Below are 13,813 nucleotides of genomic sequence, written 5' to 3'. Positions count from 1 at the left end.
GCGGGGTTGGGGGCGCGTGCATAATATAGCCAAGAGTCATTGATGCATGGCATTCTGGGTAATTCTTATGTTGCATTTATAATGTGTTACAGAGCCGATGTTCTCCAGAAATATGTTTGTTATTATTGTTTGGTGTGGGTTCACAGAGTGTGGCGCATATTAGTAAGAGTGTTAAAGTTGTTTATATCACAAACTTCAGTGTAAACGGTATGGCTGTTGACCAAGTATGCCTTGAGATCCCATATGAGAAGCAGTGAAATGCATGCGTCCGGCCGGCACGCAGATAGCATGTTGTAGAGCAGTGGTCCCCAACCACCGGGCCGCGGCCGCAGAACAATTTTTTTATTATTATTTTTTTTTATCACACTCAATTTTTTACTGCATGTCATTGGTAAGCGCAGGGGGGAGAAAAGGTTTTAAAACTATTAGCGCTTGCTTTCTTTTACCGCATGCCTTGAATAAGCGCAGGAGTGAGAGGATGTTTTAAATTAATTAGTGCCCCGGCAGCTATTCAAGGAAATACGGTATTTTATTTCTTAATTTTTTACGTTTAAAATGTTTTTTTTATTTTGATAGCACCACATAAGATATGTTTTAATTGCTGATGCGGGTTTATTGATTTTTAAATGTGCCAGTAAATAACCCCTTTTGTAAAATGCCCAGTAGTGTATAAATGTGTTTCTATATAGTATTTCTCCAGCAATGGTCATGTGGTGACATAAATTATGGTATTTTGAGAGGTAATATTTGAAGTCGGACATCACTGAAGGCCTAGGTGGGAAATGCACGGCCCGACACTGCTGGTAAGAGGTAAAATTTTACCTCTGGCTCCAGGGAAGCCGGGTTGGCCGTTGGTTCCAGGGATTCCAGGGTCTCCTCTTCTCAGTATAATTGAAACTGGAGGAGCCGGTGGACCAGGCAGTCCTCGGTCACCTAAACAAGCAAAATATGGATATTTATATCTCGGTCATTATGCGTCGGAATGGGATGAAGTGGATATCAGTGATCCAACAGTAAATCTAAAAATTTAATGATTTTGAATTGTTTTCAGCTCTGGACACGCTACCTTTCGGTCCGGGGTATCCAGCCCTGCCAGGAAGTCCATTTCTTCCTGGCTCCCCAGCCAGTCCTTTTCCCCCAGGAATCCCCGGTGTTCCAGGACGGCCTAAGAGTCCTGGGAAGCCAATACGTCCTGGAAAACCTCTTTCGCCTAAGAAAAAAATGTGTTTGTTATCTTTAACTAATAGGGTAAAAGCAACAGAGGCTAGCTAGAGCATACCCTTCCTTCCCGGTATTCCTGGAAATCCTTCTCTGGTTCCTGGTCCTGCAGGCCCAGGGGGTCCCCTTGGCCCTGGTGAGCCTGGTGTGCCGGGTAGCCCTGAGGTACCCTTCATACCAGCAGGCCCTGGGAAGCCCGGGTCTCCTCGTTCACCCTTCCTACCAGGAAAACCTGGTGAAGAACGGAAGATGGGACATTATAATCAAAATTCTATTAATATTTGATCTAAAATGTGATGATACTTTACAGGGCACATCTAGCAATTCAACTCACCTTTGAAATATGTTATTTGCCTCGTGAATATACACCAAAAACACACATAAATTGTTATATGGTCTTAGTATGGCTGCAATTGCACTCTGGTTGGTGATAAAATAGTATCATAATTTGTATTTATTGATTGGGTATAGGCATTAAAATCATTTAAGGTTATTACAATTAAAAGTGCAATTCCAGACTGAATTAGCATTTCCATTAGCATGGAAGCCGACTGAGTTCTATCATTTGATTCTTTAAAAAGAACTTTCAAGTCATCCAATGGCTGCCGTGGAGGGATGTGATGAAAATGACCTTTAGTCCTTTTTAAGAATGAAGCTTCCAAATCAAGAAAATCAGCTTTTGTTGCCACACAAGCCTACTGCAGAGGAATATAAATGAAATTGTCAATGTGCTACAAGGGTTAGTGCTCGCTGCGAGAAGGAGCAGTCAAATTACTGGAAAGAAAATGTCCATGATGGCTTTCCAGTCAAGTGACGTACGGTCAGGGATTGCAGGCAAGGCACATTTTGATGGAACAACATAACGTGGATATTTATATTTGTCCATTGAAGTGTTATAAGTGCCTTTTTTCTAGGTTTCATTAAATTGGGAAATTGTGTTAGATGTAAATATAAATGGAATAAAATGATTTGCAAATCTTTTTCAACCCATATTCAATTGAATGCACTACAAAGACAAGATATTTGATGTTCAAACTCCTAAATTTCTTTTTTTTTTGCAAATAATAATTAACTTAGGATTTCATGGCTGCAACATGGGCCAAAGTAGTTGGGAAAGGGCATGTTCACCACTGTGCTACATCACCTTTTCTTTTAACAACACTCAATAAACGTTTGGGAGCTGAGGAAACTACTTGTGAAGCTTTGAAAGTGGAATTCTTTCCCATTCTTTTTTTATGTGAAACTTCAGTTGTTCAATAGTCGGGGGTTTCCGCTGTCGTATTTTACGCTTCATAATGCGCCACACATTTTTGATGGGAGACAGGTCTGAACTGCAGCCGGGCCGAAAAGTACCCACACTCTTTTTTTACGAAGCCACGCTGTTGTAACACGTGCTGAATGTGGCTTGGCATTGTCTTGCTGTTCCATGAAAAAGACGGCGTTTAGATGGCAGCATATGTTGTTCCAAAACCTGTATGTACCTTTCAGCATTGATGGTGCCTTCACAGATGTGTAAGTTACCCATGCCTTGGGCACTAATGCACCCCCATACCATCACGGATGCTGGCTTTTGAACTTTGCGTCGATAACAGTCTGGATGGTTTTCTTCTCCTTTGGTCCGGATGACACAATGTTGAATATTTCCAAAAACAATTAGAGATTGATGTCGATTTTTGATACGATGCCGTCTGAGGGATCGAAGATCATGGTCATTCAATGTTGGTTTCCGGCCATGTCGCTTACGTGCAGAGATTTCTCCAGATTCTCTGAACCTTTTGATGATATTCTGGACCGTAGATGTTGAAATCCCTAAATTTCTTGCAATTACACATCGAGAAACGTTGTTCTTAAACAGTTTGATTATTTGCTCATGCAGTCGTGGACAAAAGGGTGTGCCTCGCTCCATCCTTTCTTGAGCATTTTTTGGGAAGCTGTTTTTATACCCAATCATGGCACCCACCTGTTCCCAGTTAGCCTGCACACCTGTGGGATGTTCCAAATAAGTGTTTGATGAGCATTACTCAACTTTATCAGTATTTATTGCCAACTTTCCCAACTTCTTTGTCACGTGTTGCTGGCATCAAATTCTAAAGTTAATGATTATTTGCACAAAAAAAAAAGTTGATCAGTTTGAACATCAAATATGTTGTCTTTGTAGCATATTCAACTGAATATGGGTTGAAAGTGATTTGCAAATAATTTTATTCCGATATATTTACATCCAACACAATTTCCCAAATCAGTGTACCCCGCCTTCCGCCCGATTGTAGCTGAGATAGGCGCCAGCGCCCCCCGCGACCCCGAAAGGGAATAAGCGGTAGGAAATGGATGGATGGATGGATATTGAAACGGGGTTTGTACCTAAGGTTGGGCAGTCTTTCATAAACTGGGTTGGATGGAGAGTTCCAATGCTTTTTTTCGTCGGCATGAAGACAATTAAATGCTTGCAGGAACATGAATTCTACACCATGGCCTTCTATAGCCTGTGTAATGTCTGTAACATCAGGCTGGCATCATTAGTCTTGCTAATCAAACAATAAACTGAAAACATTTGACACTACACACAGCACTATGGCTCACAGGTGCTTGTTGCTGCCTTCTTTCTACAGGGATGAACATCTCAAATAAAAGAAAATAAGAATGACTTTTACAACAAAGTAACATACCTTTTACTGGAGAAGAATAATATCCTCTTATCAATACTCTTTGTTAGTTCAAATGTGTTTTTAACGTGTCTGTGCCTGTATTAGCCTCCTCTGAACTCTCTCTACCTGAAAATCTTTCCCCTCTATGATGCCATCAGTGGTTTACGCTGCAGTTCTTTACTAAATGGTATAGTCACACAGCAGTTAGCTGCATGGACTACATATACAAAAAAAATATTAGACCCCAAAACGTTTTTAGTTTGAAAACGACTTTGGTGCCTCACAAGCCATGAACCTCACTGCACGTCACTGAAAGGGGGCCCTATCCTACATTTTCAACATTTTACATTCATGAGTACCGTTAAAATGTTATACTCTTGGTTTGGAGGTGTGTTTTCAGTTTACTGTAAACTTGGCTTCATTTTTATGCCACTCTCAAATCCTGAATCTGTCAGGCATGAGGGATTCACAAGACTTCCACCAGATCCGTTTAATAAATAGTGTATGAAGCCCATGTATGGCAACCACTGCTTAAAACCTAGGGGCATAGGCCTGGGCGATACATATATTTCAATTTAAAAAACAATGCTTTTTCTACCTTTGATCTGTCATAATTGTTCCTCCCTGGAGCTTCCGTAGCTTCCACCCTTCCTTTATTTCCTTGGTGGGGATTCACACACCTAGCAAAACTTGGCTCATGCTAACACTAACAACAGCGAGACGTTTGTTCCAAAGAAAAGAAAAGTGTTGTCTGTAGTTTACATTTGCGGCAACAGGCGTGGAACAAGTGACTGCATAGTGCAAAGTTTCTTTTAAAAAGGCAGCAGCACAACAAACTTTGAAATGCAAATCATTACGAAGCAAACAAAGCCGTAACAACCAACAACAAACTCCCATTAAAAAGCAGCCTACTATGGTGGAATCATTTACACAAGGTACCGTGTATTATAAAAAAGGACTACAATGAACAGAATGATCACTAAAACTCTGCACATCGTCAAGATGTTGTGCTTAATACTTAATAAAACTATAGCCCTTTCAATGTTTTACTTGATTATTTATTTATCTTGATTATTATCTTATTAGGCACCAGCGCCCCCCGTGATCCCAAAGGGAATAAGCGGTAGAAAATGGATGGATGGACATAAGTTTTAACTTTGCACTATATTCATCTTAAATGTTGGAGATTCTTATATATTTGCATGCAATGTGCAATGCTACATTTTTGACAGACGTAATTTGTTCAACCAAAAGTATTGCCTCCCAGAGGAAGCTCTTAAAGGTTGCCAAATGTAATAATTTAATGTCAAGTCATCATTAAATGGCCCTGATATGTCAAAAGGCAATAATAAATCATCTTCTTTTCGAATACCTTAAGGACTGACAACAGTAGTTCAGCCAGGATATGCTCATTTCAAAAATAAGATTTACAGCCCCTTAATCTTTTTATTGTTTTTATTTCGATGTCCTGCCCTCCATCGTTTGACCAATTAGAAAAGTATGTGAGTGTGTCACATACAGGTTGCCAGTTACGCACCGCCACCTTTGTCGAGCTACTGCCACTGGTAACGTTACTAAACATGTCAGACCTTAGTAAATCTAAAAGACCTCGTTAAGATTTTCAACTTATTCATGATAAAGCCAGGAACAAAACAAGGATTTCTATCGGGGTTGCCTTTGAAAGATGGAGATGATTGAAGGCGGAGATTTTTTCATCTGACGCCAAATTTGCTAATTTCCTCCTTGATAGGTAAGTAGGGCATTTATGTTTTCTTATTACCTGTAATAAATGGAAATTGACATTTTGTATGAAAACTATATTGTCCAATACAGTCTATGACCTTGTCTAACAAAGCTAGTATGTTCGTGCAACGAATGCATAGCATGCTAGCCCTTTCAATGACATGTCGACATAAAGGCTAACGGGGGAAATATACGCCCGTTAGCCTGAATGTCGATATGACATCCATCTGACAGGGAATCATCTCTTTTCAACAAATAAAACCTATGTGAATATGGGTAGTGTTAGTGCTTATTTTTTTGTCAATATGCAGATATGCTGAGGAAAGGATTCCAACATTAGCAAGGCTAAGTGTGGAAATTTTAGCAGGGTAATGCCAACAATCTGTCCCGACTCCCGTCGAAAATATTGCTGCGTAACTTTACAAATACATTGGGCTTATCGGCATTAATAAAATGTGGCATAATTACTTTGTAATCCATCTGGCAAGAAGCATAAACAAGAGAAACCTACAGCGTAGGACTCGTCGATTGCCATTTGAGGTTCCTTGGAGTAGGATTTTGATTTGGCTGCTTATATGGCAACCTCAGTCATGGAGAGTGGGAGGGCACGACAGAATTTTGACCGTGATTGCAGTACCATTTCTGGCCACATTACTACATATGGCTCCTTTTATTTAGATTTTTTTATTTTTTTCATTAAAAAGCAAAATTTATATCTGGTCTAAGAGTTGCTAAGAGTAAGAATTACTAGTAGAGATGTCCGATAATGGCTTTTTTGACGATATCCGATATACCGATATTGTCCAACTCTTAATTACCAATACCGATATCAACCGATATCGATATATATACAGTCGTGGAATTAACACATAATTATGCCTAATTTTGTTGTGATGCCCAGCTGGACTTCCAGCCAAAATAAATCAACTCAAGTTATGGAAAATAAATGCCAACATGGCACTGCCATATTTATTATTGAAGTCACACAGTGCATTATTTTTTTTAACATGCCTCAAAACAGTAACTCGGAATTTGGGACATGTTCTTCCTGATAGAGCATGAGGGTTGAGTGGGGAGGGCGGGGTTGAGGTGTTGGTTGGGGTAGGGCCTAGCGGGGGGTGTATATTGTAGCGTCCTGGAAGAGTTAGTGCTGCAAGGGGTTCTGGGTATTTGTTCTGTTGTGTTTATGTTGTCTTACGGTGCGGATGTTCTCCCGAAATGTGTTTGTCATTCTTGTTTGGTGTGGGTTCACAGTGTGGCGCATATTTGTAACAATGTTAATGTTGTTTATACGGTCACCCTCAGTGTGACCTGTATGCCTGTTGATCAAGTATGCTTGCATTCACTCATGTGTGTGTGAAAAGCCGTAGGTATTATGTGATTGGGTCGGCACGCAATGGCAGTGCCTTTAAGGTTTATTGGCGCTCTGTACTTCTCCCTATGTCCGTGTACAAAGCGGCGTTTTAAAAAGTCATACATTTTACTTTTTGAAACCGATAACTTTGAAACCAAACCGATAATTTCCGATATTACATTTTAAAGCATTTATCGGCCGATAATATCGGCAGTCGTATATTATCGGACATCTCTAATTACTAGCTTTGAATGAAATAAAAGAAACATTTGTTGGTTTCTTTAAAAAGAAAGAAAAAAAATCGGAAAAAATCATAAAAACATTTTTGGGGTGAAAAAATTTGATATTTTATTTTCAGGCCATATCGCCCAGGCCTAGTTTTGAGTGTTTAACTTAAAAAAAGGCAAACATGAATTGTCTTTACCGAGGTAAAAATTCTAAACCATTGAAAGGCAACAATGGAAATAATTTTTGTTTTTGGGGGCATATTAACACTTTATAGTCAATGCTCTTTCGTGAACAAATCACAGTTCAATGCTGGATTGTCAAATGTTCATTCAATTGTAGTTAATATCCAATTCTTCTTTACTGTTTTAGCACGTGATCAGCGGAGGAGGACGTCTCTCGATATAGGTCTGAGCAGCCATAGTGCAGGAGAGTGGAGGCGACCTTCAACCCCTTTGAGAAGGCCATAAAAGCCAAGCAGAATAATGCAGATTTTCCTCATACACAAATTGCGATATAGATTATTCCCCATGGGACCAAATATCTTTTAAAAAGCCCCTACAATGAGCAAGATATGGTCATTTTAATACCAGTTACTGCAATATTACATTTAATCAACATAATTCATGGACATTTCTTTAGCTGAAATATGGAAAAAAAACACTTGGACAAAGGCAAAGCAATTGCAGTGCAAGAGGGAAGGAGGAGTGGCGGCTAAGGATGGAGCGGATGGGAGTGTCTCACCTTGACAGCCTATGTGGAATGATCCAACACCAGGAGGAAACAGATGGAAGGATGAAAGAATGGATGGAGATGAGGGGGGTGGCAGGTTGTGAGGAAAGAGGGAAAGGTCGGAGGAGGGAAAGACGTGGGAATAGAGAGAGAGAGATTCTTTCGAGTGAGTTTAAATACAACAAACCAGGTCATGTGACAACTTCAAAAATGGAGAAAAGGAAGAACCACTCGCAGGAGAAAAGAGGACACAATGTTTGGATAAAACAACAACCTGGTGGTCCACGTATGCCGTTGCCGCCACTAGGTCCTGGTGGACCAGGGATGCCAAAGGTCGGGTCACCGGGGGGTCCAGGAGGACCAGTAAATCCAGGAAGACCATCGACTCCACGTTCTCCCTTAAGTCCAGGAACACCTGGGCGCCCGTCAAAACCTGATAAAACAGAATAAGATGCTACTGGTATTCTCTCAGTTTAAGTATGTTTCAGCTGTGGGTGAACATTTTCCCTAGAAATATGTCTCGTTTTCATAAACTGTCTTGATTTTAGTACGATTAGTGAGTCAGTCGCTTATTTTTTTCATTGAGTACAGTTGCAAAGTATCCCACCATAGAACCAAATAAAGGGTTAACATACACTTATAGTTCAGTAACAGTCAACAAATATTTTTTGCAAACCAGTAATTATAGTCTGCAAATGATGTGTTGTTGTTGAGTGTCGGTGCTTTCGAGAGCTCGGCAGAGTAACTGTGTAATACTCTTTCATATCAGTAGGTGGCAACCGGTAGCTAATTGCTTTGTAGATGTCGGAAACAGCGGGAGGCAGTGTGCAGGTAAAAAGGTGAAAAATAATGCCTAAGAAAAGGCATTGAAGCTTAGGGAAGGCTATGCAGAATGAAACTAAAACTGAACTGGCTACAAAGTAAACAAAAACAGAATGCTGGACGACAGCAAAGACTTACTGTGGAGCAAAGACGGCATCCACAGTGTACATCCGAACATGACATGACAATCAAAAATGTCCCCACAAAGAAGGATGAAAAAAACTGAAATATTCTTGATTGCTAAAACAAAATAGATGCGGGAAATATCGCTCAAAGGAAGACATAAAACTGCTACAGGAAAATAACGGTACCAAAAAAAGAGCAAAAGCCACCAAAAAAGGAGAGCAAGACAAGAACTAAAATACTACACACAGGAAAGTCAAAATAAGTCACCGGGTGATGTGACAGGTCATGACAGTACACCTACTCTGAGACAAGAGCTACATTGATGCATGGTTGGTTATGGTTTAAAGTCATACCCAACAATTGCGACAATTACTTTTTACTGTCAACTGAGTTTGGTTATTTAATGGCTTCTGCTGGTGGTGTTTTCAAGGAAAAAAAATGTGCCTTGGCTCAAAAAAGGTTGAAAAAAGAAAGACGACACAAGTGAAGATGACCGCAATGTTCTTTAGTGATAAATATGCCTAATTCTTCATCTGAACGGGAATACATGAACATCCAATCAGTCGGCATCCCAGTGAGAGCAGAACTTGTACAGTAAGTAATAATTTCATGATGTTTGTAGTTTGTACTTCTTGTTTAGCACGTAGCAATACTGCTCGGGGGTTGCTTAAGTGTTTCATTAAAGCTGGATCTGTTTGTCACACAGCTTCTAAACCTTGAATTTTATCCTCCATTTATTCAGGCTCAAAAATATGAGGTTTTGGATCATCATTTTTCCCAAGGTAACTATGGCAAAGAGAATGGTGGTCCCCCTGGGGACGTCAAGGATCACATGACTGGTCTACTTATCTCTGCTTATCTCTCAAAATGCACCGGGAATTATTATTTGATCATGTCTATTTACTCGCAGACTTTGTAAGTCGTTTATTGAGATAAATCAGATATTTATGATAATACGTTCAATATAGAGGCAAATTGTTTTTCTATTATACTGGTATTTCCAGAAAAAGCATGTGACCGATACAGCTAGTGTGTCATTTGACTGCAAAGTGGCAAACCATCAGAAAGCACTTCTTTCGGCTTAGAGGTGACAGATCATACTTAATAAAGTTGAAGGTATAACGCGTCACATTTGACATCAGTTTTCATAAACCTTATTCATCGAACTGTCACTAAGAAAAAGGAAACATTCCAAAATGTGTGATCATTTTGATCTTATAGAGCCAAATGAAGATATAATTATTATTTTCCTTATTATCAGTGACATTAAGTCATGTAACAGGCTAACAGCCCACCTATTCAACATTTAAAACTGCACTGAAACAGTGTTTGAAAACTAATCAGACATGCACGCACAATTAGATTATTCACTTGTTTTTTTTGTTTGTTGTTTGTTTTATTTTTAGTCCATGATCTGTGCTTATGGTATGCTTGTTATGTGTAATGTCTTGTGATTGATGTATTATTTTGTATCATGACCTGTTGAATGTTTACTGTATCAACCTGCCTTAGGGCAACGGAGGAAAATTAGCTATTGTGCTAACTCCGATATGTTTTCATTGTTGCTCTATGTTGATGAATATGCATTATCCTAATTCAAATAAATAAATACATAACTATTTGCTGTTTACTAAGACAGCCCTGCGATGAGGTGGCGACTTGTCCAGGGTGTACCCTGCCTTCCGCCCGATTGTAGCTGAGATAGGCACCAGCGCCCCCCGCGACCCCAAAGCGGTAGAAAAATTGATGGATGGATGGATGGATGGATGGGTTTACTGAGATAATTAAATTTGCTAGCAATTTTATTTGCTGGTCAAATGTAGTGTCTTTTTAATCCAGTAAATAGCGGACAACCATTATGAAACACCAACAGAGTATCAGTGCGTTGTCATTACAGCAAGTGAGTGTGCCATACCCTTATGGAGGCGTCATTTACCCTTCACTAATGACAAGTATCAGTATAACCCACCGGGTGATCCAGGACTTCCTGGTGTCCCAGGCTGTCCCTTGTCTCCAGGGATTCCAGGAAAACCATCTCGACCTGGAGTTCCGCTCGTGGCTCCCAGAACTTCGCCAGGTTGACCTTTAGCTCCGGGGCGCCCAGGAACACCAGCCTTCCCTCTGGCCCCATCGAAACTCTGTCCTGGAATACCAGGAACTCCGGGATCCCCTCTTGGTCCGGGAAAACCTGCAGGGAGAATTGGTAGAAGATCAAGCAGGACCCATCAATAAGGTCTGGAATGGAGATGATATTTCCATTTTGAGGACTTTATGTCCACCTTGTGGTCCAGGCTGCCCTCCAAAACCAGGGTCTCCTCGCTCTCCTTTGGCACCATCAAACCCTGGAAGTCCAGGGTCCCCTGGGAAGCCTGGTTGACCTTTGGGACCTAACAGAGGCAAAGAGCCCACATGATGACTGCCTCACACATCATCAACGGCTTTAATATCTCACTTTAAAGGCCTACTGAAACCCACTCCTACCGACCACGCAGTCTGATAGTTTATATATCAATGATGAAATATTAACATTGCAACACATGCCAATACGGCCTTTTTAGTTTACTAAATTGCAATTTTAAATTTCCCGCGAAGTGTTGTGTTGAAAACGTCGCGGTATGATGACGCGTATGATGACGCGTGTGTTTGACGTCTCGGGTTGTAGCGGACATTATTTTGCAGCCCGATCCAAGCTATAAGTAGTCTGTGTGGAGAGACGCAGCCGACGGGCCAACAGCGGTGAGGAGAGGTGTAACGCACGGGGAGCGTACAAGAGAGGCGAAGGGGGCATGATTGGAAAAAAAAAAAAAAGACAGAGGAGGAAACCACGGCAACCAGACCACGAGCACGACAACCGAGACCCAGAGGAGATGAATCCCCGCAGTGGACGCAAGCGCCGGACGCCGAAAGGCGTGCAGCAACGGCAAGCAGGCAGTACCCGCGCACCGAAAAGTGGCGCGACCAAAGGGCCAGAAGACGGAAGGTTTATTGAAAGAATAAATCAAAGTCAAACCAGCTACAATGCGTCTTGTGTCCAGTGTCCCACCAACCCACACCAGGACGGCAGGAAGTCTGTCACAACTGGCGCCCAACCAAGAGGAGGACCATCAGAAACGGAGGACGACGACGTCATCTGGGCTCTCGTGGCAAGTTACACCAGGCTGCTCGAGGAGAAGCGCTGGGAGACTCAAATACTGGAAGCGCTGTTGGAGCAGGCTGACCACCAGAGCGAGCTGTCGGCCAAAAGGAAGGAGGACGAGTGCCCCCGGAAGAAGAAATGTACATGGAAGAAGTTGAAGATGATGAAGAAGAAGTTAAAGAAGAAGAAGTTGATGATGATGAAGAAGAAGTTAAAGAAGTTGAAGTCCAAGAAAATGATGACGAAGTAGAAATAAGTGAAGAAATTCTGGAAGATGAAGAAGATGAAGAAGATGATGAAAATGAAGAAGAAATTAAAGATGAAGACTAAGTCAAAGAACCTCAAGAAATTGAGAGGGAAGAAGAAATACTTTAAGAAATTCAGGAAAATGAAGATGAAGAAGTGGAAGAGGAAGAAGAAGTCGAAGATAAAGAAGGTAAAGATAAAGAAGAAGTTAAAGAATAAGTTGAAACTCAAGAAATTGAGAGAAAAAAAGAAATACTTGGAGAAATGCAAGAAAAGAAAGAAGAAGTACTTGGAGAAATGCAAGAAAAGGACGGAGAAGTCGAAGAGGACAAAGAAAAAGTTAAGCAAGAAGGTACTCAAGAAATTGAGAAAGAAAAAGTTTATTCTAACGACAAAGAAGAAGGGGATGATGATGATGATGACGAAGAGGATGGTGAGGAAGACCATGAGGATGATGATGATGATGAAGAGGACGAAGAGGACAAGGGAAGACTCAAAGAGGACAAGGAGAAAGACAAAGAAATTGAAGGTCGGGAAGTCAAAGGAAAAAGTAAAGACAAAGGTAAAGAAGTCAGATGGCCGCAGCAGTTTTTTTTCCGCTCCTGGAAGAAAAGGTGGGGGGGGAGTACGCTCGGCCTCGAACTGGTGGGGTAAATGTGTGGAGAGACAGCAGCTGACGGGCGGGCTGAGAGAAGCGGTCTTGACCATGATGGAGGCCAGGAGGCGGGGCATGCGGCGGTGAGGAGAGGTGTGACGCATGCGGAGCGTACAAGAGAGGCGAAGGGGGCACGATCGGAAAAAAAAAAAGACAGAGGAGGAAACCACGGCAACCAGACCACGAGCACGACAACCGAGACCTAGAGCGAGATGAATCCCCGCAGCGGACGCAAGCGGTGGATGCCGAAAGGCGTGCAGCGGCGGTAAGCAGGCAGTACCCGCGCACTGAAAAGTGGCGCGACCAAAGGGCCAGAAGACGGATGTCAGGCTTTCCCCTGACAGTTTGTCTATGTTTTAGTTTTTTCCTCTGCATTTGTCTTTGTTTCCTCTGTGTTTAGTATCTCCTGTCTTTAGTCCCTGTCAAGTGCTCTTATTTTGGTTCAGCTTCCTGCTTGTCTCCCTGTGTGCTGTTGTCACCTCATCTGCGGCTGATTGGCAACTGGCCACACCTGTAGTCAATCAGCCCGCTCCTATTTGTACCCACTTTGTCTTCCAGTCAGTGCTGGATCATTGTATCGCATGTCACTTCTGTATTGTGGTTCCTGACGTGTCGTTGCAGTGCAGCGGTAAGCTAGATTTGGTCACTTTGAGTAGCTTACTGCTTTTTGTTCCCTGCTTCCAGTTTTTGTTTGTTCATAGCCTAGTTTCATCCACCCACGTGTGTGCGTTTTGTTTGTATCCTTTGTTTGGTTTTTGTTCTAGTATTTTATATTAAAATTATGTTTTCTCACTCCGAGCCTGCCTCCTTCTCTGTAGCTTGGGATTCGTCACCAAATAACCCTGACAACGGAAGGTTTATTGAAAGAATAAATCAAAGTCAAACCTGCTACGATGCGTCTTGTGTCCAGT

At 41.6% G+C, this 13,813-nt stretch overlaps 1 protein-coding gene across 4 annotated transcripts in view; it reads right to left on the bottom strand.

Annotated features, from left to right (window-relative positions):
* The window catches only part of col4a6 (collagen, type IV, alpha 6), a 178,256-nt gene that overhangs the window by 16,740 nt on the left and 147,703 nt on the right, over positions 1–13,813 (bottom strand). For all 4 annotated transcript variants that reach the window (XM_061913805.1, XM_061913806.1, XM_061913807.1 and 1 more), the window contains 6 exons: positions 11,145–11,252; positions 10,835–11,053; positions 8,192–8,350; positions 1,280–1,450; positions 1,067–1,210; positions 823–933 (listed from right to left, as the gene is read on the bottom strand). In XM_061913805.1, coding sequence (XP_061769789.1) covers positions 823–933; positions 1,067–1,210; positions 1,280–1,450; positions 8,192–8,350; positions 10,835–11,053; positions 11,145–11,252 — 912 coding nt within the window. The remainder of the gene's footprint in view (positions 1–822; positions 934–1,066; positions 1,211–1,279; positions 1,451–8,191; positions 8,351–10,834; positions 11,054–11,144; positions 11,253–13,813) is intronic.

Source organism: Nerophis ophidion, linkage group LG10, assembly GCF_033978795.1.
Source record: "Nerophis ophidion isolate RoL-2023_Sa linkage group LG10, RoL_Noph_v1.0, whole genome shotgun sequence".
Taxonomy (NCBI): Eukaryota; Metazoa; Chordata; class Actinopteri; order Syngnathiformes; family Syngnathidae; genus Nerophis; species Nerophis ophidion.
Note: the sequence above shows the minus strand (reverse complement) of the source record. Positions and strands in the feature narration are given on the sequence as shown.